Below are 24258 nucleotides of genomic sequence, written 5' to 3'. Positions count from 1 at the left end.
CCCATTCTTATTTATTTTATCTTTTTATCCTGTATATATCCTTATTGGGTCATATCTCCAGTGTTTCCTCGGAGGGGGCTCTCTGCACCGGGGCTGTGATCGACCATGTCTGCTGGGGCTCTGTGGGTCTTCTCAGCCTGGCTGGGGGGCTTCTCTGCCTCCCTCCTGCTGTGTGCCCAGCATGGAGGCTGTGGTCTGTGACCGGCTCCCGGTGCAGACGGCTCCCTGTGATAGAGTTTCCTCACCTGGCTCATGTGTCCCCAGCCCAATTTTAGTCTTTAAGTGTGTGTGTGTGTGTGTGTGTGTGGGGGGGGGGGGGGGGGGGGGGGGGGGGATATGTGTGTGTGTATCCATGATCGTTCATGTTAATGAGAGTGTGGGGAGTGAGTTGGAGGGTGGGGTGGGCTGCTTTTAACCTTGTAAAGCACGTTGTGCTACAGTTTTGTATGAAAACTGCTTTATAAATAAAGATTGATTGATTGATTGATTAATCAAAGAGCAGGTTTGACACCTGTGGCTGTGACGTTGGGGGTCAGTCCTGCAGCAGGAAGCACTATGTACATGTTTCCATGTCTTACGCTGGGATCTCGCAAGTTTGTTCTTTCTTCATGTCAACATGTCAAAAAGTACATCCATTATAAGAAGAGTCAGATAAACCATGGCCCTCATTTACTTCCATGTGTGTGGAAATGTTTTTACCAGCAAAGAAACAAAAACATGCAAAAACACAAACACAGTGCCTAATCTCTCTGGCTGTTGTCGAGGAGGGAAATTATTTTACTGCTATTGTCAAATAATTGTCATTGCATTAATAATATAATCTGCAGCATGGATATTGCATTCCAAGGTTTAAACAGTGTCTCTTTCAGAAAGACTGAGTTGCAGGCTGACAGGAAGTTGTATGCAGAAAGAAGCAGGAAGTTATTTTGAGCCGCAGGCTAAGACGAGGCTTTAACAATGTAACAGATAGCTTTAAGAAGGCCTTAAGCAGCTATGACTATTTTATACACAATGCATATCTGTGCTTATTAAAGAGTTGGAGCTCGGTCAATTAATTGGGGGTCGGAAGCTTTGTTCGGCGCGATGTTCGGACAATCTATTGTGCAAGTGACTTGGAGCCAGAGAAGGAATTGCAATACATGCTTACAAAACACTTATATATCAGATCATTTTATATTAAGGTTTTAGTAGAGGTTCTTGATTAAAACATTTATTTAGTAGAAGACATACACATAGTCTCAGTGAGCTTCTGGTCTGGTAAAAGGTCAGAAGTGCAACAGGTGAATTAAGAAAGAGCATTTGAGGACGAGACACAGACAGTAGGTGAAGAGGTGACACAAAGAGCATGTGAGGTCAGCACACACACACACACACACACACACACTTTAAATTAGATTTATTTAGAGGAGAGGTTAGTTATGTTTGGCTGTAACTGCAAAATTGTCTTGGTAAAAGAGGAACCGTTTCTTGGTGTCTCGGCAAGAAAGAGGAACAAGACAAGAACTGAAAGGTAGACAGGAAGGGCTAGCCATGAAAATAGAAGATGATTTTCTAGGTGAAAAGTCAGGATGATGTTGATCTGATCTATGTATAAAATGTGTCTGTGACGTATGAAGGGGCGTCAGTAAATAAACCCTGATGCTATAAAATATCTGTTCATGCTTTGATTAAGTCGAGGACTACTGGCTGTCTGCGTACAGAGTTGTCTTCCCACGCGTGTATTCATTAAAATCATCGTTTGACTTCACCCGGCCGGATCGGTGTGGTTATTCTTCGATCACCTCTTGTACCCTTCCTCAATATTGAATCTTAACATTTGGGGGCTTCGTCCGGTTATTGAGGAGGGAGAGTTGGAGGTTTGGACGGAGAAATCCGGGGTCTTGGGTGGTCTGACGGGCAGACATGAATTCCAGTGGTCTAAGTGAGTGGGCATAAGCCGGCTTATCCAAAAGGTAAGGCACTACCTGTTGAATTATTTCCAAAGTGTGCCAAATTGGACATGATAAAATTTAAGTCTACTCACTGAAGTTACTGGTGGATGTCTGTTTTGATTTTGATGAAAATCTCATGAGTTGAAGCAGTTAGAGTTCTGCTAAGAAGAAATGAAAGCAGTAAAGTCTGCTAAAGCAGTAAGGTCTGCTAAAGCAGTTAGAGTCTGATAAGAAAAGTTTAAATACTGGGTTGAAGTCCCAAAGAAATTGAGTTAGAGTCTCAAGTAGTTTGGTAGGGAATTGGTTATTGTGTTGGTTAGAGTCCAAATTTGGTCATAAGAGTGGACCTGAGCGGTCATTTTGTGAGTTGGAGTCTCCATTTGACCACTAGGTTGCACCTGCTTCAGTTATACACTTGTTTCGGGTGTTGATTGTTGTTTCAAAGTATTATAAATTATTCTAGAACGGCAGTTCGAGTCTGCTAGGAAGCGCAGTGCTCAGAGGTAACGCTTGCCAATGCAAAGGACGCTTATGCATTGTCCTCGAAGAGGGATAGTCAGTTGGTCACTGTGGAGCTTGGGGCACTCCAGAATAACTAGGAGTTAGAGTCTCCTTACCGTTTGCAACGGTATCTGCGCTTTTTTGGCCAGCAGAAGTGGATTTCGGGCGTGTAACTTTAACCTAAATCTTCAAAAAGTTTGGGTTGGTTGACGCTTTTAAATTGAGTTAGGGATTTTAGAAATGAGGCCAGAAACAGTTAAAGTCTTGATACTGGTTAATTGATCGCAAAAAACGGTTATGTTAAATTTGTCGAAATTTGATAGGTGTTAAAAGGTTTAAAATCTGTGCAGTTGTAAATATAAGACGTCTCTGTATTAAAAAAAGATCTCTGTGGGTCGAGTCAGCAATGCACTGACTGCCTGCTGCTATTCTTAGATGAAGAGTGTGTGTGCATGCAAATGAGGCAGCTGATGCAGAGCGCATGAGAGGACTATGCTTTCGGTTTTGTGTGTCATTCAGCTCTATAACTATTGTTTGCAAATGTGGATAAATGTCTGCAATTAAAATGCTGGCTTAGTAAATAACAACATTGTAAATATATGAATGGTGACAGCGTTTTAAAATAGAATATAAGAATTGTTTTTGTTTAAAACCAACGTTTAGGTAAAGAAGATTTAAGGTGGATTTGAAGGCATAAACAAAAAATAAAAGGGTTACAGTCTGCAAGGGTTGTTAATACATGAGCTGACTGGATGCAGAGTAAGTGGAGTGGTCATCCTGAGAGGATTGAATGATGCTCTAACTCTGTGGTCAAGTCAGACATAGGCTTTAAGCAACCATGAGCCACTAATAAGCGTGACAGATTAATGAGTATGTGTAAATTGAACTTGTTAAATAGCTTTGATAGGAGTAACTCAATGAGCACGCAATAAAGTGGACTTTTTAGGGGCAGTTTATCACTGACACTATAAAAAGCAACTTAATTAGTAGTTCAATAACAAATTGTAAAGATAACCTTTGTTATTTGAAGAGAGAGAGAAAATTCAGGTTACATATAGTGAATAAATAAGGAAATGTTAATCTCTGCGTCATTCCACACTGAAATTTCAATTGTAGGGGATCATTTGGAGGTGAATTGTGTAGGACACGGGGAGACAGAAGAATCTCCCCATGAGTTTTCAGTGTGCATAGAAATTGAGGAGGCTGAACTGGAAGCCTGCCTGGGTCGTTGTTTTTGTTTATTTGAGGGTCTGCTGGAAGTTTGTGAAAACGACCACCTTGATATGTGGGAGCCTTCTCGGGCAGCGATTTTTTTGTTAAACCTGTGGCAGGCTGTGCAACATGGAGAAAGCTTTGACATAATGTCATAAAGGTGATTTCTTGGTTTTAGACTTATTAGTACGGGACAAGTTGAGGGACCCTTGAGGGTGTGTTGCTGTAAAGTATATAAGGGACGCGCAGTGCCGTTAATGGGTTTAAAATAAATGAAAAAACACTAATCCGAGGAACTATTGGAGAGGTAAGTATACGGAGGTGAGCGCGTTGCGCATAAGGGTTGCTGGTGTCATATATTAACACTTTGAGGGCGAATAATTTTGATTGAGTGTCAACGCTTGAGAACGCGAGGGCAGCGTCTAAAGTGCTGGGTTAAACTTTGTGTATCACCGAGCAGGGGAAGAGGAGCCAGTGGTTGCGAGAACAGCGAGATGAAGACTGAAACTGAAAGTTAAGCGTGTCTGGGTGACCTAGACCAAGAAGGTGGAGTCGACCAACGCCATTGGAAGAGGTAAATCTGTGTTTCAGAGAATGGCTGACAGCTCGGGTGCGACACCTAGTGGGAAAAGGGGATGCAAACCTCTGAAGGATCAGCTTGAACAGCTTAAGAAAGCTATTCGTTTGGCTTCACCTGGAGCATTAAAATCAGCAGAGAAAGAGTGCCAAGCGATGGAGGTTGAGGTAAGTAAACCTATTATATCCCAACAGAAAGGGCTGGGTGATAAAATACCTCTGAGCTTGGTGTTAAAAACTGAAGGAGAAGTGTATGGACAAATGCATGAGGCCCTACGTGCGTCCATAGAGGCATTAACGGCATTGGAGGTTATAAAGCAGAGAGTAATGCAGGGAGGGCCAGAAGAGGAGAATGAAGACCGTGCGACGTCATCAGAAGAAGAGGATGATAAGGAGGACGAAGATGGAGGAGCTGAACCTCAACCAAGTACAAGCCTAATTTTGAGGAAAAGAAGTGTGAAGAGAGACCAAGCACAGAGACGGCCCATATTTAAGAGCTCAAAGAGTAGAAAAGTGAGTTTTGAACAAGGAGCTCCTGACCCTGGTTTAAGTCTGCCTCTAATAGCAGGTCCAAAGAACGAACCAGTTTATCGCGCCTATAAGGTGAGAGATTTGGAAGCATTGGTTAAACAACTTCCACCAATAACCAAGGGAGAACATTGGGAAGGAGAAGAATTAGCGCTGGGCGATTTTCGCGCTTTGGCCGGACGTTGTATGCTGGGTGGTGGGTTAGCAGATGTAGAGCAGATAGCTCAAACAACTAGATATGCAAATGACCTGAAATATCATGAGGTGCAGAATGACTTAGCAGATGCAGTCCGGGAGAAGGACCCAACTCCTAACTCTGGAGCCATTCCAAAAATTATTTGGGATCCCAAAAACACACCCAGAGAGTGTTTAGCTAAAGCAAAGGAACAATGGTTGTTAGGAACAGGAATACATCCGGGGAAGGAGGGTGAAAGTAGAGCGTGGTTTCGTTCGGCAGTGCTGGCAGGGCTGCCCAATCAGGTTGCAGTTGACTTGGAAAAGAACCCAGATTTTGCCGTTGCAGACTCGGTGCAGTGGGACAGACATGTGACCCACAGACTTCAGCGGGAACAGGATTTGGCAAACAAACAAAAGAAAGAGTTGGAGGAAGCCCAGGCGTGGCTGGTCAAGTTGCAGCTGGCAGAAGCAAAAAACAAAGCAGGAGACAGAAAGAAAGAGGATAAAGAGAGCGCAAGGAAAATAATGGTGGCAAGGCCTCAGCCCGATCCTGTGCCTGACTGGCCAGATCAGGATCCGGGTCTCTACCCTGATGACCGTTGGCCCGCCAATGCACCAGGGCAGCGTCAACCAGTAGGGAATTGGGGGACCGGTGGACCGCAGAGAGGGCGTGGTGGATCCGTGAGGGGAGGACAAAGGGCTCGGAATCCGGGGAATCCTGGCAGAGTGTCTTGGACTGCGTGTCTGAGATGTGGAGCAGAAGGACACTGGGCCCGAGATTGCCCTGAACCGCCGCAGAACTATCAGGGGCGAGGCTATCAATCTCAGGCACGAGGAGGCCCAAGACAAAGAGCTGCTTACAGGGGAGCACATCAAGCTCCAAACCCGAATGCAGCACCAGCCCCCCAGTACCCAGTAGCCGACTGGGGCTGGGAGGGGGAGCAATACTGACGGAGCCCGGAGAAACCGAACAGGGTGGGAACGGCAGAACCCATGCTGTCGATGACCGTGGAAGGCACTGAATTGCCCTTCCTGGTGGATACTGGAGCAATATACTCAACATTGAAAGACACACCAGACAGTGCAACACTCTCCTGTCACACAGTTAATGTGGTAGGCTTTTGCCGGGATTCCAATGACACTGCCATTGACAAATCCAGCATTGACACAGCTGGGAAAACAGACTTTGAAGCACCAATATGTGGTGTCCTCACAGGTGCCTGGAAAATCTCATGGGCAGGGACCTGCTTGTGAAACTGGGATCACCTTCAAAGACTCAATATCTAGTCCAGAACTCTGAACAACCCACTGCCGAAATCTACTGGGGGAGGCTAGTGGAAGGAGGCATTCTGAGACATTATCAGCTATGGAAACCCTGGATAATGAGCCTGGCCGTCTATTCCCCTCCGCGAGATCCTTTCCACGTTACACTCTTTTATGATAGGGAAGATAACGATATCTATCGGGAAAAGTTCCAGTCTGATCTTGAGGGACAGACGTGGAATGTGCAAACACATAGCATTTATGTTGGACCAGAAGGTGTGGCCGCGGCTGTGAAATTTACTGATGAACAACTGCCTTGGTACAATGTGGGAGAGGATTCAGCCCCTCACATTACATTGGCGGTCCACGAGGGTCATGGGCCAAGAGATCTGGGACCAATGGTCAAGCGGGCGCTGGACAACGCATGCTGGCAAAGCACCCAAATTCCAAATGTCTGGTATGCACCAAAATGTAAAATATACCGCATAACTTGTTTGTCCAACGATGCAGTGATCTTAGAACATAAAGAAATCTCCAGAATACATGGCAGGGAAAGAATGGATCATCCTGATGCAGTAGCTGAGCTCTCAAAATTGCCTGGTACTTTGTGGTCCGCAGGGCCCACAGATGTAGGTCTAGTTAACTGTTCGCCTGTCCTGTTCCAGCTGAAGTCTGACATACCATTTAACAGACCATAATAGAAGCGCAAAACTAAAGACCAAGAGTGGTTCACATGTATTGACCTAGCGAATGCATTCTTTTGTCTCCCACTGCACGAGTCACTCAGAGACATTTTCTCATTTACATACAGAGGCCGCAAATTTAGGTACACACGCCTACCACAAGGCTTTGCACTCTCACCAGGAATTTTTAATCAGGTGTTGAAAGAGGCATTGTCCCCATGTCAACTGCCAGGGGGCTGTACATTAATACAGTATGTTGATGATCTTCTTATTGCAGCCCCGTCAGCAGCGGCCTGTACGGCAGCATCGCTCGTGGTGTTGAACAAATTGGCGGAGTGTGGCTTCAAAGTGAGCAAAGAAAAACTGCAGTTGGTCCGGCCAGAGGTAACATTCCTGGGCCGGGTGATCGCACACAGATCAGTGGGGTTAATGAACACACACAGAGACCCAATTCTGACACATCCAAAACCAAGAACTGTGAAGGAGTTGCTTTCCTTTCTTGGCTTGACAGGTTACAGCAGGCAGTTCATTCCGAACTATGCGGGTAAAACGGCCCCTTTAAGGGACCTGATCAAGAAAGTTGGTGTTCGAAATCTGAAGGCTGAATTGCCTTGGACGCCGGACACAGAGACAGCGTTCATTTCACTAAAACAGGATTTGTCAAGAGCCACAGATCTGGCCACACCTAACTATGATGAGGCATTTTATCTTGATGTTTCAGAAACAAAGGGAGTTGTGAATGGTGTGTTGTTTCAGAAAAAAGGGGGAGGTAGGGATGTACTTATGTATGTTAGCATAAGATTAAATTCAACAGAAGCAAGGCATCCCACATGCACACAACACGCAGCAGGAGTAGCAAAGATAATTCAGAAAACAGCACATATAGTGAGGGAACACCCACTGAAAGTGCTTACTACACACAGTGTAGTGGCCTATGTGAACTCACAGGCATTCACAATGACTCCACTGACGCAACAAAGGTTCAGCAAAATTTTAGAGGCGCCAAATCTGATATTCACACATGAAGGAATAAATATGGCAGACCTAATGGGGTCAGGAGAACCACATGACTGTATTAAGAAAGCCCAGGTTGAAGGAAAAATCGAGGGACAACAGTCGGCCCAGAGAGCTGAAGTGATAGCCCTAACTCGAGCCCTGAGGTTGGCTAAAAACATGAGAGTGAACATCTACACTGACTCAGCATATGCGTTTGGAGCAGCTCATGTGGAACTGGCTCAGTGGAAGAGAGCCGGGTTCAGAACGGCCACTAATGCACCCATCTGTCACAAAAAGGCCCTGGAGGACCCAGACGAGGTAAGTATTATAAAATGCAAAGGCCACTCACAAGCAGACAGTATGGTGGCAAGAGGAAATCAGAAAGCTGACGAAGCCGCAAAGGAAGCAGCGGGCTACAAAGGACAGAGACAACTGGTGCAGGTAACCCCAGAAGAGGAGGTTAGCACTAACAGCATGGAAGAAGTTAGACAGGCTCAGGAGGAGACATCCCCAGAGGAAAAGGGGGTGTGGGAAAACAAAGGAGCCTGGCAAGATGGCGGTTTGTGGAGGGGGCCAGATGGGCGTCCCGCTTTAACGGCCAAAATGGCGGAACAAAAGGTGAATGAGGCTCACGGGCTTGGTCACGTGGGAGTGGAACAGATGGAGAGAAATTTGTGCCGATGGTGGCATCCTGATTTGAGAAGGATGATACTGGAAAAGGCCAGAACGTGCCTAATTTGTGGGGCACACAACCCAAAGCCAGCAGTAAAACCTGAAGCTGGTAAGGTTCTCATGCCAGGAAGGTCAGGAGAAGAGGTCGTGATTGATTATACCGACATGATTGATACAGGCCCAGGTGGGGTGAGGTATTTGTTGGTGTGTGGATGTTCTGACTGGATGGCCCGAAGCATGGGCGACCAAATGTGAAGATGCGAAAAGTGTGATTAAGTGCTTAACCAATCATTACATTCCAAGGCATGGGTTTCCCAAGAGAATTAGATCAGACAATGGTGCTCACTTCAAGAATAAAGATTTGCAAGAGGTAGAGAGGATGAACCTAAATTTGGAAAACAAGTTGGCTAAAATTTGTGCGCAGACAGGGCTAAATTGGGTCGCAGCCCTGCCCATTGCTTTGATGACCATAAGATGTTTATGATGATGTTAACTTTGTATTTCAGGTGCAGTTATAACTATTTTATACATATTGCATTTTGTGCTTTTAAAGGAGTTGTGGCCCAAATTTGTCTCTGGAGGGTCATGAGCCTTTGGCTAGCGCTATGATTAGCCAATCTACTGTGAGGATAATATGAGTTCATGAAGGATTGCACACGCTTACAGACACAGAGTTAAGAAACACACATGACAGTATTGATTCCAGGCAAAAGGCCCTAAATTCATTTAGCTTTTAACTGAACTTAAAGAAGGACCAAAGAGGAAGGAAAGCATATATTTTGGTTAAGTCTGATACATTAGAATTAGAAGGTATTGTTACATTAAGGGAGCAAAATGAAATAAAAAGGTTATACCAAAACAGGTGATAACATAGGAAATGTGAGGTTTTAAAATGAAGTTAGTGTTAACACATAGGAGTTGTTTCAAGGCAGCATTTAGCTATGATGAAATGTATACAGGAGTAATTGTTTATATGCTTAAACTTAATTGATTAAAGTGGTTGTTTTCTTTTGGAGTAGATTAACTTGCAGCAGCGACAACTTGTGCACAGGATGTTGATGATCAGATAAGGGGAAGTAGAGCGAGCAACTGGACGTGAAACCAGCGCTTAAAAGAATTTTAAAGTGATGAGTAACGTTGAAGAGTATACATAAATACAAGTCAATAAGTTAAGAAGATAATTAGGATCAGGCTTTTGATTAAAGAGTCCCAGATAGGATAAGTTAGGGAGATGCAAGAAAAGGTGTTTTGTTTCCTTTGCAGAAGATCGATCTCGGCGACCACAGGAGGGGCGAGGACCCTGGAGATCTCGAGGTTCGAGACCACCAGAGAAGGGTCTGCGTGAGGACACAATGTATTGTGACCTCTGGTGTTCCAGAGGTCAAAAGGGGGAGTGTCGAGGAGGGAAATTATTTTACTGCTATTGTCAAATAATTGTCATTGCATTAATAATATAATCTGCAGCATGGATATTGCATTCCAAGGTTTAAACAGTGTCTCTTTCAGAAAGACTGAGTTGCAGGCTGACAGGAAGTTGTATGCAGAAAGAAGCAGGAAGTTATTTTGAGCCGCAGGCTAAGACGAGGCTTTAACAATGTAACAGATAGCTTTAAGAAGGCCTTAAGCAGCTATGACTATTTTATACACAATGCATATCTGTGCTTATTAAAGAGTTGGAGCTCGGTCAATTAATTGGGGGTCGGAAGCTTTGTTCGGCGCGATGTTCGGACAATCTATTGTGCAAGTGACTTGGAGCCAGAGAAGGAATTGCAATACATGCTTACAAAACACTTATATATCAGATCATTTCATATTAAGGTTTTAGTAGAGGTTCTTGATTAAAACATTTATTTAGTAGAAGACATACACATAGTCTCAGTGAGCTTCTGGTCTGGTAAAAGGTCAGAAGTGCAACAGGTGAATTAAGAAAGAGCATTTGAGGACGAGACACAGACAGTAGGTGAAGAGGTGACACAAAGAGCATGTGAGGTCAGCACACACACACACACACACACACACACTTTAAATTAGATTTATTTAGAGGAGAGGTTAGTTATGTTTGGCTGTAACTGCAAAATTGTCTTGGTAAAAGAGGAACCGTTTCTTGGTGTCTCGGCAAGAAAGAGGAACAAGACAAGAACTGAAAGGTAGACAGGAAGGGCTAGCCATGAAAATAGAAGATGATTTTCTAGGTGAAAAGTCAGGATGATGTTGATCTGATCTATGTATAAAATGTGTCTGTGACGTATGAAGGGGCGTCAGTAAATAAACCCTGATGCTATAAAATATCTGTTCATGCTTTGATTAAGTCGAGGACTACTGGCTGTCTGCGTACAGAGTTGTCTTCCCACGCGTGTATTCATTAAAATCATCGTTTGACTTCACCCGGCCGGATCGGTGTGGTTATTCTTCGATCACCTCTTGTACCCTTCCTCAATATTGAATCTTAACACTGTCCACAAAACAGGAGCAAACTCACATAAGTAAAATGGCAAAGAACTATGCTAATCTTCCACTAACATATGCAAGTCTGACCACAGTGTGACAGATTCCACAGGTTTTATGTTTCACTTTCCAAGATGACGTCAAGTTCACACTGACCAGCAATAATCCTGCAACCACAAAACACAGAGCCCAGTGTTGCTGCTGGAGCTAGATATGCATGTACACAAATGAGCAGCTGTTCAGGTGTGGCAAACAAGGAATACAGAGAGAGCAGCTCTCTTTCATGAAGAGGCCAAAAGGTGACTGGACGTAACAATAACATAACAACAGGATTAACCGTTTCTGGTAGATTTTTCATATGCTGTGTTAGGTTGAACCAGATGGATAGATAGTACTTACATTAATAATGATCCATGTCACATCATACATTTGTATTCCCTCATTTAAGCCTTTATTACTTTTTCTTATTTTGTTACATTTTAAAAATTTTGTTCGCATTGTATATCCGCAGTGTGTTTAGGCAGGTTTGTTTCTGTAGTTAAATAAGGGATGAAGTAAACAGTTCTATAAAGTGACTCCCATGCACATTCCAGCTTTCTATCAGATTTTGCAGACTGACAGCAAGTCCTCACTGACTGGTTAAGTCCAAGGCAGATACAATGAGCAGTCATTACCACAGAATGATTATGTATGCAGTAAATTCTCAAGATTTACTTTGTATAATTGAAATTATACAATATAGCAAAAGAGGAAAAATTAAATTTGCAACTCAATTATTGTGATAGTACTCTAGGTATGTCTCAAAAGTATTCAAACCACATTAGACAAGCTGCAAAGAGATGAGGTACCTGAGCTGTTTTATTAAGGATCACTTTTCAGTTCAAGCAAGAGAAACTGAATCCTCATCTGGACTTTCCTGTGAGTTGATTTCCAGACGTTTGTCTGTATTTCAGGAAGCATGTTCATGTGATGTTTAGCACTGTCACCTCACAGCAATAAATAAGAAATTTGCATGTTGTTTCCGGGTACTCCAGCTTCCTCACACAGAATATTTGGTCAGCTGGTGACTGGTGTGAACTGATAAGTCCCACTTAAGCTCTGTGCACTTTAACACATAATCCTTTTACTACTGTAAATATATGTTAAGTGAGTGTGAGAAACAGACACATTTAAAGAATTTAAATGTATCTACACTGTAACTTGTTGATTTTTACATTTTGTTTACATACATCAGGAAGTATTACCCTGACTTGTGAAGGTAAAGACAACTGCGAGGGGAGCTCCACCTCCAAACCATTGCAAGTCTTTGTCAACAACCAGTTTATCAATGTTGCACAACAGTAAATATGTCTTAGTTGTACTCCGTTATTAAACATCGCAGCGGTATTTTTTAAAGAATTGCTTGTGATGCATGCTTTTTCATCACCAGCTGTACATTTTTTCTTACACGGAAAAATCTGTTTGCCGTCCTCAACTCCACAGAATAATTAAAAAGCACTCATTAAATTTAAATGTGTTCAAAACACTGTTAGTGTACTGCTGATGAGTTGGGATGCTTGGGTGTTCCTGAACGTCCTATCAGGATGAACATCCAAATAACTTTTTCATACATGCAATTTTTCAAACTGATAATCACAGTTTGCAGTTGTTTAGTTTATCCAAATCTAAAATTCTCCTTCCTAAATCTTCATGGACTTTCTTTCAGTTTTCCCATTGTTAAAAGTATCTCACAAGCATCCTGAACTGAAGGAAGTGGAACGGCTGAAATTGGCTTTGGTTTGTGAAACAAGTCAAAAGTAACCAAGTATGCACATTATCACCATCTAGTGTAGACCTTCCCAAAGTGTGGCGCCCGCCCCCTAGGGGGGGCACAGAGCCATTGCAGGAGGGGTGCGTTATGAAAGGGGGGGGGGGGGGGACAACCAAAAACGCTTGGACACTGCTAGCACGGGGCGCCCACACAAACGCAAAGCAGGAGATGAAGCATCGCTGAATATGAACCAACTTCATTCTAAGCCAAAGACTAGAAACTATGGTAAAGATTATCTTCCCTTTGACTTCACCTGCACAAGTAGGTCTCCCCTGCAGAATTGGTTTTCTCTTCGTCAGGAGCAGCACTAGGCTGTTCAAATCATGGACAGTGTCCCACAGTTGTTTATGTTTTTAAACCCATTTTGCACAGAGAGGCATTTGTTGAAAAATGTATTGATAGTAATGTTGAATATTGTTACACAGGAAAAAAAAACCAACTACATGTAAAATAATCATACCGTGACGCCTCTGCCTTTGTAAATAGAGGGACAGTAACTGCGTGTGTGTATGTAAGCGTGTAAAACCTGCAGATAGAGACAAAATACTGTTAATCTCACTATCTGCCATTCTGTCATTCATCTCATGTAAACAATACCGTGCGCACAGCGTGACGTGAAAAAGGCACATACCTTTGACGTTGTGTGACCAACTCTGTATTCCTCGTCCACACGTAAACACAAAAAAGGAGTTTTTAAAAAATCTCCATTTTCGGTGATTCAAAGCGTCGTTTACGGGTGGACAAAACAGCTGCGTTTTCAAAAATACCCGTGTAGGTGTGGACGTAGCGTAAAAGAGTTAGTAGTTTATTTTATTACTACCTGTAATTTATTGCAGATTACTTGTATTTGCTTAATTGTTTACTAAATGTTTGAGGTGTAAATAAACCGCAATGGAGCAAAATATGGGTGTGTGTGGTTGGAGGATGTGTTTGTGCGCGCAGGGGGTGGGATCTAGTGGGAGAGAAAAAGAATGGACACACGCACACACAGTAGATGTCTAATCTTTACAGTGTATTATGGGTTTCAGATCATTCTGAACATTAAAGTCAAATTGGGCTCAAATGTAAAATAACATTTTATAGTCAAAGAACAGTTCTGTTTTTATAACAATTATAAAATGTTAGATTTCACAAAGCAACACCAAGTCTAATGCAGTATGGTGTAAGTAGAAATGCTTCTGTTCACCAATCCACTTTCAGAAAACCCTCATAGGCCCAGAGCGTCTTTCTTCACACTGCAGCCCAACAGGACATTTCCAGCATCCACACACTCTGTCACACACGGTGCTGAAAACACAACACAGACATTAAAGCAATGAATGTATGGAGGGAAGACAAAAAAGTAGATTGTAGCTTGAAACAATTTTTAAAACATTTTATTCTTTAATTAGCGTGTTACTACCATTCTGAGCACGGAGCCATGAGGCAGCCTTCATAGCCAGAAGCTCCCACTCGTCCTTTGCATCCATCTTGAAACCATGAAGCCAGATCAGAGCCAGAATGGTGGCCCACACTTCAGTGTTGGCCTAATTCAACAAATCAAAGACAATAAAATAAAACAGAGGACACACAAAGAAAAGCCCCGTCCACCAGGGCATGAAGCAGGTATGGAGGAGATCCAGGCCCCAGATATCCAGAGGCCCCAGAGTACGAGGACCCGAGGAGGACCACCAAAAGGGGGGGGGGGAACTGTGCCACCCTACAATAACTAACATTTAGTGTGTTATTATTTAAAATGAAAACAGTCCACCTTTTCAGGCTTTGACTTTTCCACCTCCTCGTTGGTCTTTCCCAGTGCAATAGCCAGAGCTGGATCAAGCAGCCAGCAGCCAGACGCCCCCTGCAGGGAGACTAAGTGCAGCAAAGGGTCTCTGGGTGGCTGCTCGGGGGCAGCAGCTGGAAAACCAAAAATGAAATAAAAACTAGACCCAATTATGGTGTTAGATGAGAAGACAGAACTTTATAAACCAGTGCATAAACCACCTTCTTGTAAACTATGCAACAAATAAGCATTTTTGTATTTGAGATCAACATCACAAATAAAATGTTTTCAACAGTGTGAACTTATTAAATAAAAATAAAAGCTGGCAATAACACGCCATCAATTACCGAGGTTTTAATGAATACCATCTGAAAGTAAGTGAGTTGAAAGCTTGATAAATTATGATGTAAAGTATGCGGTTCACATGCTTAACAGAGAAAATATATGGCCAATGAATTAAATTGTTTTGATCTGATTTATTGGAATACAAGACTAATTATTCAATGGCAGAAAACTGGATCTCATTATCTAAGCAACTGAACTAAACATTTTACAGTCACTTCCATTCGATGTTAAATTCCCTTCATGTCTACCAAGAATATACATGCTTTTTTTTCTTATTTTATTTTAACCCTGCAATTATAACTGATGGGTTCACACACATTAAGAAAATAATAATTTCCAGAGGCACAAACAAACCCTGACATACATGATGTTCCGGACCACCATACCAACTCCTACATGTAACAGCTCACATAATTTCCTCTGTGTCTAACCGTTTGTGTATTCACAGAAATGCCTAAATTACAAGTACAAAACATGGATTCTTACATTTATTAAAATTGTTTTTCTGTATGTACTCTTTTTATTGCTTGTTTGCTCCTCTAACTGATGCATATATGAAGAAAAATGTGTTCAAAAGGATTGATCCATAAACCTAAACCACACAAGTGTGTACAATGACTTGGGTGTGACTTTTGAAGACTCACACCAGCTTGAATTCACACACAAATACGAAGCAATCTGACCTCACCTAAAACTAATTTCAAAATGCGTACATCTGTACATCAATACGCATTTGCAACCCTTTTGAGACTACGTACTGTCTCTACATACATATGTTACTTATACACATACACACATGGAGGACCACACTATGTGATTACTACCGTATGAATAGAAATGTGTTTTACTTACCCATGTCATGCACAACTCCTTGAAAGATAGACTCTACATCACAAGATTAAAATGATAAAACAAAAGAGGATGGCATGAGATGAAGACATTACATTTGATTTACTTAAGAAATATCAGGCAATATTTCTTGCTTCTGAGGTTATTAGTGACTTGAAAATTATTACTTACACACACACACACACACACACAAATTAAAAAAATAAAATAAAATACATGACTCAACCTTCACTTTCTCTTTAAAGATACAGCCCATTATAACCAGCAGTAATAATGGTCTTATACATAAAGTACTGCATATTTCACATGTGAAATAAGTTAAAAAAAACAAAACAAAAAAAACAAAACAAAACATGATGGGTTTTTTTCCACATGTACATCTACACACATCTACACATTTACATAGATGTTTAAATGTGTCATTTAGGTTCTATTTACCCTTGGCAGTTCTCTCACACTTTGCCATGGAGTTAAACACTATAATGTAAAAAAGAAAGAAAGAAAGAATTTAACACACGCACAAAAAAAAAACGTCAGCAAATTCTTATGAAACGTACTAAGGAACACTAAATTACTGACCTGTTGATATACAAATACAAAACAAATAGTATAAAAGTATTTAAGTGTATATCATTGTAACCTTTCTAATTAGAATCTTGATTTCTTGGAACAAATATTTTAAAGTCAATCTCCCTTTTTGCTTTTAGATAATCTGAACATGACTCAGATATTCTGTCCTTTTATTCACATTCATCGGTCTTTATCTTTAAGGAAAGCAAATTACCATGAGAAAATCAGGTTAATATTTCATGTTAACATGTGATGTCTCCACATCATACTAAGTTTTCGTCTTTGGAGAGTCTCACAGCAAGTTAAAACATTACTACAATATTTAAACTGTATTTAAATCTAAATGCTGATAAACATCACCTACATTTAAACATTCAAATTTTGGACACATTGACTTATTAAATGATCTCTTTCATTGTTTTTACTCTTTTGTGCAGTGAAGAAGAAATCACTGCATTGTTGAAGGAGCCAAACATACACATACGGCCTTCTCTGAATCTCACAAAGGGATGGTATCTGTCACAGTTTTAATAGGGCCACATTTTAATAAGTTAGATTTCTAATTATTTACTAATTCAGAAAAATACATTTCACATGGAAGGAATCGCAGCTAGATTATGATGCTTGTATGAAAATGTTGTGAAAGTTAGACATTTCATTTGCTGTTTAGATCAGCAAGTTAAGTTTAGTTAAGCTTCTGAGGTCATTATTGTGACTTGCAGCTTGTCATAAATTGTACTATAAGTACAGTGGCTTGCAAAAATATTCGCCCCCCTTGAACTTTTGTCAAGGGGGACGAAAATTTTGTCACATTACAGCCACAAACATGAATCAGTTTTATTGGAATTCCACGTGAAAGACCAACACAAAGTGGTGTACACGTGAGAAGTGGAACGGAAATCATACATGATTCCAAACATTTTTTACAAAAAAATAACTGCAAAGTGGGGTGTGCGTAATTATTCAGCCTCCTGAGTCAATACTTTGCAGAACCACCTTTTTCTGCAATTCCAGCTGCCAGTCTTTTAGGCTATGTCTCTACCAGCTTTGCACATCTAGAGACTGAAATCTTTGCCCATTCTTCTTTGCAAAACAGCTCCAGCTCAGTCAGATTAGATGGACAGCGTTTGTGAACAGCAGTTTTCAGATCTTGCCACAGATTCTCGATTGGATTTAGACATCAGACAGGTCAGGGATAAAGTTATTGAGAAATTTAAAGCAGGCTTAGGCTACAAAAAGATTTCTCAAGCCTTGAACATCCCAGGGAGCACTGTTCAAGCGATCATTCAGAAATGGAAGGAGTATGGCACAACTGTAGACCTACCAAGACGAGGCCTTCCACCTAAACTCACAGGCCGAACAAGGAGAGCACTGATCAGAAATGCAGCCAAGAGGCCCATGGTGACTCTGGACGAGCTGCAGAGATCTACAGCTCAGGTGGGGGAATCTGTCCATAGGACAACTATTAGTTGTGCACTGCACAAAGTTGGCCTTTATGGAAGAGTGGCAAGAAGAAAGCCATTGTTAACAGAAAACCACAAGAAGTCCCGTTTGCAGTTTGCCACAAGCCATGTGGGGGACACAGCAAACATGTGGAAGAAGGTGCTCTGGTCAGATGAGACCAAAATGGAACTTTTTGGCCAAAATGCAAAACGCTATGTGTGGCGGAAAACTAACACTGCACATCACTCTGAACACACCATCCCCACTGTCAAATATGGTGGTGGCAGCATCATGCTCTGGGGGGGCTTCTCTTCAGCAGAGACAGGGAAGCTGGTCAGAGTTGATGGGAAGATGGATGGAGCCAAATACAGGGCAGTATTGGAAGAAAACCTCTTGGAGTCTGCAAAAGACTTGAGACTGGGGCGGAGGTTCACCTTCCAGCAGGACAACAACCCTAAACATAAAGCCAGAGCAACAATGGAATGGTTTAAAACAAAACACATCCATGTGTTAGAATGGCCCAGTCAAAGTCCAGATCTAAATCCAATCAAGAATCTGTGGCAAGATCTGAAAACTGCTGTTCACAAACGCTGTCCATCAAATCTGACTGAGCTGGAGCTGTTTTGCAAAGAAGAATGGGCAAGGATTTCAGTCTCTAGATGTGCAAAGCTGGTAGAGACATACAGCTGCCAGTCTTTTAGGGTAATTGCAGCCCCCCCAATTGACTCGGGGGGGCTGAATAATTACGCACACCCCACTTTTCAGTTATTTATTTGTAAAAAAAAAAAAAAATGTTTGGAATCATGTATGATTTCCATTCCACTTCTCACATGTACACCACTTTGTGTTGGTCTTTCACGTGGAATTCCAATAAAATTGATTCATGTTTGTGGCTGTAATGTGACAAAATGTGGAAAAGTTCAAGGGGGCCCAATACTTTTGCAAGCCACTGTAAAAGCTTGCACATCTTTAATTGCTGACTAAGGAATCAGCCAATTACAACAACTGTCAAAACAAATACTGCAGCAACTGTGTAGTTAATGTTTGACATTTAACATTTCAAATAAGTGCAAAAACAAATATGTTGGTTTCTTTGTTTTTATTCTCAGAAATGTGTATGTGTAGATGTGTGTTGTCACTCAGCTTTTACTTACTAAAAGCGGATGGAGCAGGAAATGGAGCAGCATCCATGCACACTATATTTACAAAAAAAAATAAAAAATAAAAAATTCAGGGTGAATGATTACAACAGTCTGAACAACACCGCTTTAAAAATGTATAAATCGATCTTAAACAGACTGAGGTTATCAGATAAAAGCCTTCACTTTGGGACACAGCCCATTACAAAGGTTATCCAAGCAAATATTGCAGCTGTTTGCATACAGTATTGCACATCTAACATTTCAAAAAGGTTAACAAGTTAGTCCTCTTTTTTAAAAAACAAACAAAAAAAAAAAAACCTAAAAAAAAACAAAACGCACAAATATGTGGTGTATTGTCATTCACTTTTTACTTACACATTGGCCTGGCCATCTTCCCTATTATGTAAACAAACGAACAGGTCCAGACATTTAATTTCATACTTTTTAACATTCACAGGCTGATATACCAATGCAACACAAATAATACAAACAGTGTTCAAAATATATACAATGTCTATCTGTTCAGTCTGGTTATTCCGTTTTCATGTCGTAACGTTCCTGACATGTCTACCAGTAAAGTTTCCTCACCTGCATCATGTTGTCTGATTGATCCCTGCTGTATTTACCTTTTGCTCAACACCTTGGTTTATACAACTTGTTAATTCCAATTTGTTCTCTAGTGTTTAGATTTTTTTTTTCCAGTTAATTTTTTTCTCTCATTTTGTGGTCATTCTGCATCAAGCACTGTGTGCCACAAAAATCACTCAGCCTCACTTCACCAGGTTATAATAATTTAAAAAACAAAAAACAAAACAAAAACAAAAAAACCTAGAGGATTACCCAACAATAATAAATAATTAAACTAGTAAAATGATTAAATTCTGATATTACTGCAGTGCCTCACAGGTAGTATTATAAGTCGTATTTAAAGTGTAAAAGATGTTCACCATTATTTTGAAGTGTAAACTCCCATGAAGACAAGATGAAACACAATAGGTCAACAACTGCATAAAAAGTTGAGTACTGACTTATTTACATTGTTTGGTTATACAGAAAAATAATACAAGTACTACAACTATACTACAACAATACTAGCATTATTTAAAGTATATAAGATCTTCATGTGTTTAATCTGTTTTTTCTGTTTTCATGGGAGATAGAATGAACTGCTACTGGATTATAATATTACTGCAGTGCCTCACAGGTAGTATTGTAAGTATTAAAGATGTTCACTAATATCCCAAATATAACAAAACATTTCGAATAAGTTAAAACAGAAATATTTTGGCTTGTTTCTATTTATTGTTAGAAATGTATAGATGTGCAGATGTGTGTTATTCTGATATTCAACTTCTACTTACTACATGCCATGGCGAAGACACCTAGGATGTTAAAAAAAAAAAAAAAGTCAAATATTTCATAAGAATTTGTTAAAAAGAACTTTATGTTATTTTAGGGAAGTAGAAATATAACACAAACACTACAAACAGTATTTGTGATGTGATGCGATGCAATACAATACTGTGGCATTTCAGAACTTATTACTCTCACTTCCCAAATGTGTCTGCAAGTAAAGCTTAGTCTTATTGGTCGCTGCAGCATTTATAGCACTTGTTTATTATCCTTTAAGAGCCAGATTGAATGCTTTTAATTACCCATGGCTGCTTGAGCACACATTGGCATTGATTTACATACTACAGGGAGTGCAGAATTATTAGGCAAATGAGTATTTTGCCCACATCATCCTCTTCATGCATGTTGTCTTACTCCAAGCTGTATAGGCTCGAAAGCCTACTAACAATTAAGCATATTAGGTGATGTGCATCTCTGTAATGACAAGGGGTGTGGTCTAATGACATCAACACCCTATATCAGGTGTGCATAATTATTAGGCAACGTCCTTTCCTTTGGCAAAATGGGTCAAAAGAAGGACTTGACAGGCTCAGAAAAGTCAAAAATAGTGAGATATCTTGCAGAGGGATGCAGCAGTCTCAAAATTGCAAAGCTTCTGAAGCGTGATCATCAAACAATCAAGCGTTTCATTCAAAATAGTCAACAGGGTCGCAAGAAGCGTGTGGAAAAACCAAGGTGCAAAATAACTGCCCATGAACTGAGAAAAGTCAAGCGTGCAGCTGCCAAGATGCCACTTGCCACCAGTTTGGCCATATTTCAGAGCTGCAACATCACTGGAGTGCCCAAAAGCACAAGGTGTGCAATACTCAGAGACATGGCCAAGGTAAGAAAGGCTGAAAGACGACCACCACTGAACAAGACACACAAGCTGAAACGTCAAGACTGGGCCAAGAAATATCTCAAGACTGGTTTTTCTAAGGTTTTATGGACTGATGAAATGAGAGTGAGTCTTGATGGGCCAGATGGATGGGCCCGTGGCTGGATTGGTAAAGGGCAGAGAGCTCCAGTCCGACTCAGACGCCAGCAAGGTGGAGGTGGAGTACTGGTTTGGGCTGGTATCATCAAAGATAAGCTTGTGGGGCCTTTTCGGGTTGAGGAGGGAGTCAAGCTCAACTCCCAGTCCTACTGCCAGTTTCTGGAAGACACCTTCTTCAAGCAGTGGTACAGGAAGAAGTCTGCATCCTTCAAGAAAAACATGATTTTCATGCAGGACAATGCTCCATCACACGCGTCCAAGTACTCCACAGCGTGGCTGGCAAGAAAGGGTATAAAAGAAGAAAAACTAATGACATGGCCTCCTCGTTCACCTGATCTGAACCCCATTGAGAACCTGTGGTCCATCATCAAATGTGAGATTTACAAGGAGGGAAAACAGTACACCTCTCTGAACAGTGTCTGGGAGGCTGTGGTTGCTGCTGCACGCAATGTTGATGGTGAACAGATCAAAACACTGACAGAATCCATGGATGGCAGGCTTTTGAGTGTCCTTGCAAAGAAAGGTGGCTATATTGGTCGCTGATTTGTTTTTGTTTTGTTTTTGAATGTCAGAAATGTATATTTGTGAATGTGGAGATGTTATATTGGTTTCACTGGTAAAAATAAATAATTGAAATGGGTATATATTTGTTTTTTGTTAAGTTGCCTAATAATTATGCACAGTAATAGTCACCTGCACACACAGATATCCCCCTAAAATAGCTAAAACTAAAAACAAACTAAAAACTACTTCCAAAAACATTCAGCTTTGATATTAATGAGTTTTTTGGGTTCATTGAGAACATGGTTGTTGTTCAATAATAACATTATTCCTCAAAAATACAACTTGCCTAATAATTCTGCACTCCCTGTAAACAAAATTTTAAAAAAGTGCTGCAAGATGCCCTGGGAAACAAAGTGCTGAACAGGAAGCTCGGGGGTCAAGTTGCTGATTAGGAGGCATCATGTGTGATCGAACGTTGTGTGGATCTGTGATGATGACTCCCCAGATGTTCTTGGAAATCTTCTGGGCCACAGCGGTGGCAGTCACTACTGTGATGACAGGGCCACGCAGACTCTGCTCCACCAAACCCTTGTTTCCCGTTGCACATTGTTGGAGGCGGAGCGGGTGGAGGTTAGATGTGTGCATGGGGACATCCACAAATATCCCATAGTGCCGCTGCGTATTTAAGTTAAGGGAAACACACATAGAATAAAGGCTGCAGTTAGTTGGCACCTGTCGCATCCCTGACTTTGGGGATGAATTGGCTGAGATTTAATAAACTTTTGGGCCAGTATGTTGGGATGTGATCACGACCAGTTGTAGGTTGTAGTGTCTGCGTGGTGCTACGTGGTGACGCGGGGTTGTCCAACGCTGACTCCTGGGGAGAAGTGGTGGTCCTTTTCATGAGGCCCCGCCTGAGTGGATCATTCGCCCCACAGAAGATTTTCCACTGGAGCAGTCTCGTGACGACACCCTACGCTCAGCCTTTGACCAAGATAGTAATTGATGGTCACTTGGTGTGCCCTAAAGCCGTGTGGCCCTACCCGTACTTTGTATCATTGAACGAGTAAGCCGTGACACACGCACAGAGGAGGAACACACCCAGTTGTTGGTGCTTAAAAGCCACCGAGATGCTGAAAATAGGGTTAATAGAAAAGTCGCACGGCACATAATGTACGAAATGTCACGGTTTGAGGCCTACCCCATGGCCCAGGATAGACGAGCTTCTGGACAAGTTAGGCACTGCCAAAATTTTGCACAATGCTAGATTTAACCAAGGGCTACTGGCACATTCCCTTGTCTGCAAAAAAAGCCTTCTCCACTGTGTATGGTTTGTACCAATTCTTCACACTTTTGTTCGGCTTGCCCAAAGCCCCATGGACTGGGTGGGGCGGCCTCACCTAGATGATGTTATCATCCACAGTAACACCTGGGTGCACATGTGCAGCAGGTGGTTGCGGTCCTGAAGACTCTGCAGCAGGCAGGGCTCAGGGCAAACCCTAAGAAATGTGCATTTAGATGGAGGGAAGTACAGCATCTGGGTTAGCACTTGGGGTGTGGGCAGGTGCGTACAGATGGAGAAGACAACTGCCACTGTATCCTCCCCGCGCCCCAAGACCTAAAAGGAGGTGAGGCAGTTCCTGGGCCTGGTGGGGTACCATAACCAGTTCATGCCTAGTTTCAGTCCTTTGACAGATCTCACCTGAAAGGGTGCCGCAGATCTGATCCAGTGGGTGGAGCAATGCCAAGCAGTGTTTGTGCAGGTGAAAAAGGCTCTCTGTGGGGAGCTACTCCTCCACAAACTTTTCCCTCCCTTTCATCCTGCACACGGATGCCTTGAACAGAAGGCTGGGGGACGCTTTGTCCCAGCAGGTAAGAAGGGTTAACCGCCTTGTTCTTTTACATCAGCCAGAAGCAAAATACAGCATGGTGGAGAATGATTGTCTGGTGATCCGGTGAGCGGTCAATTCCCTTCGTTATTACCTCCTGGGACACTCGTTCGCACTCTGCTCAGACCACGTCCCGCTACAGTGCACCTGGGTCACTCGGTGGTACCTGACTTTACAGCCCTTTAGGTTCAAGGTGGTCCATAGGCCACAGATGGTCATGGACAATTTCCTCTCCTGTTTACACAGGGGGAGCCAGATGCGGCCTGGGCCTCAGTCAGACATTGGGATTGTGTGGCAGGGGTGTGGTCTATGGCTCCGCTGCAGTGGAAGGGTGGTGCAGCAGACTCCAGGGCCAGTCCCAGGGAGGCTGAGGTCCAGGTGGAGGGAATTAGGCTCACGAACACTCTAACGTTTTTAGTTATGCTGGGGACCAGCAGAGAGAGGGCCAGCTGCAAGCTTTTGGGAAACATAAGGTGCCGAACAGGAGGATTGGTGGTCAAGTTGCAGAAGAGGAAATATTGTGTGTGTGTGTGTGTGTGTGTGTGTGTGTGTGTGTGTGTGTGTGTGACAA

At 42.1% G+C, this 24258-nt stretch overlaps 2 protein-coding genes across 4 annotated transcripts in view; one reads left to right on the top strand and one right to left on the bottom strand.

The window, feature by feature from the left end:
- The first annotated feature begins 4238 nt into the window (after positions 1-4238).
- Positions 4239-5876, top strand: LOC147314421 (uncharacterized). Its single transcript, XM_086260200.1, has one exon. The coding sequence runs from the start codon at positions 4239-4241 to the stop codon at positions 5874-5876; it is 1638 nt and encodes a 545-aa protein (XP_086116326.1).
- Positions 5877-13785: 7909 nt separating this feature from the next.
- Positions 13786-24258, bottom strand: part of LOC147314420 (von Willebrand factor A domain-containing protein 5A-like) — a 36371-nt gene continuing 25898 nt past the window's right edge. The window contains exons 15-22 of one of the 3 annotated variants that reach the window (XM_086261340.1): positions 20267-20287; positions 19281-19301; positions 18918-18959; positions 16189-16227; positions 15754-15786; positions 14545-14690; positions 14197-14320; positions 13786-14081 (exon numbers count right to left, since the gene is read on the bottom strand). In XM_086261340.1, coding sequence (XP_086117466.1) covers positions 14002-14081; positions 14197-14320; positions 14545-14690; positions 15754-15786; positions 16189-16227; positions 18918-18959; positions 19281-19301; positions 20267-20287 — 506 coding nt within the window. In that variant the 3' untranslated portion in view covers positions 13786-14001. The remainder of the gene's footprint in view (positions 14082-14196; positions 14321-14544; positions 14691-15753; positions 15787-16188; positions 16228-18917; positions 18960-19280; positions 19302-20266; positions 20288-24258) is intronic. The other 2 variants (XM_086261341.1, XM_086261342.1) reach the window with 2 other exon arrangements.

This window comes from Aulonocara sp. 'chitande type north' Nkhata Bay, linkage group LG14 (genome assembly GCF_057382095.1).
Source record: "Aulonocara sp. 'chitande type north' Nkhata Bay isolate Kocher_YH1m ecotype deep benthic linkage group LG14, A_spYH_male_GT1.1, whole genome shotgun sequence".
Classification (NCBI taxonomy): domain Eukaryota; kingdom Metazoa; phylum Chordata; class Actinopteri; order Cichliformes; family Cichlidae; genus Aulonocara; species Aulonocara sp. 'chitande type north' Nkhata Bay.
The sequence above is the reverse complement of the archived record's forward strand: the minus strand, read 5'-3'. Positions and strand labels throughout refer to the sequence as shown.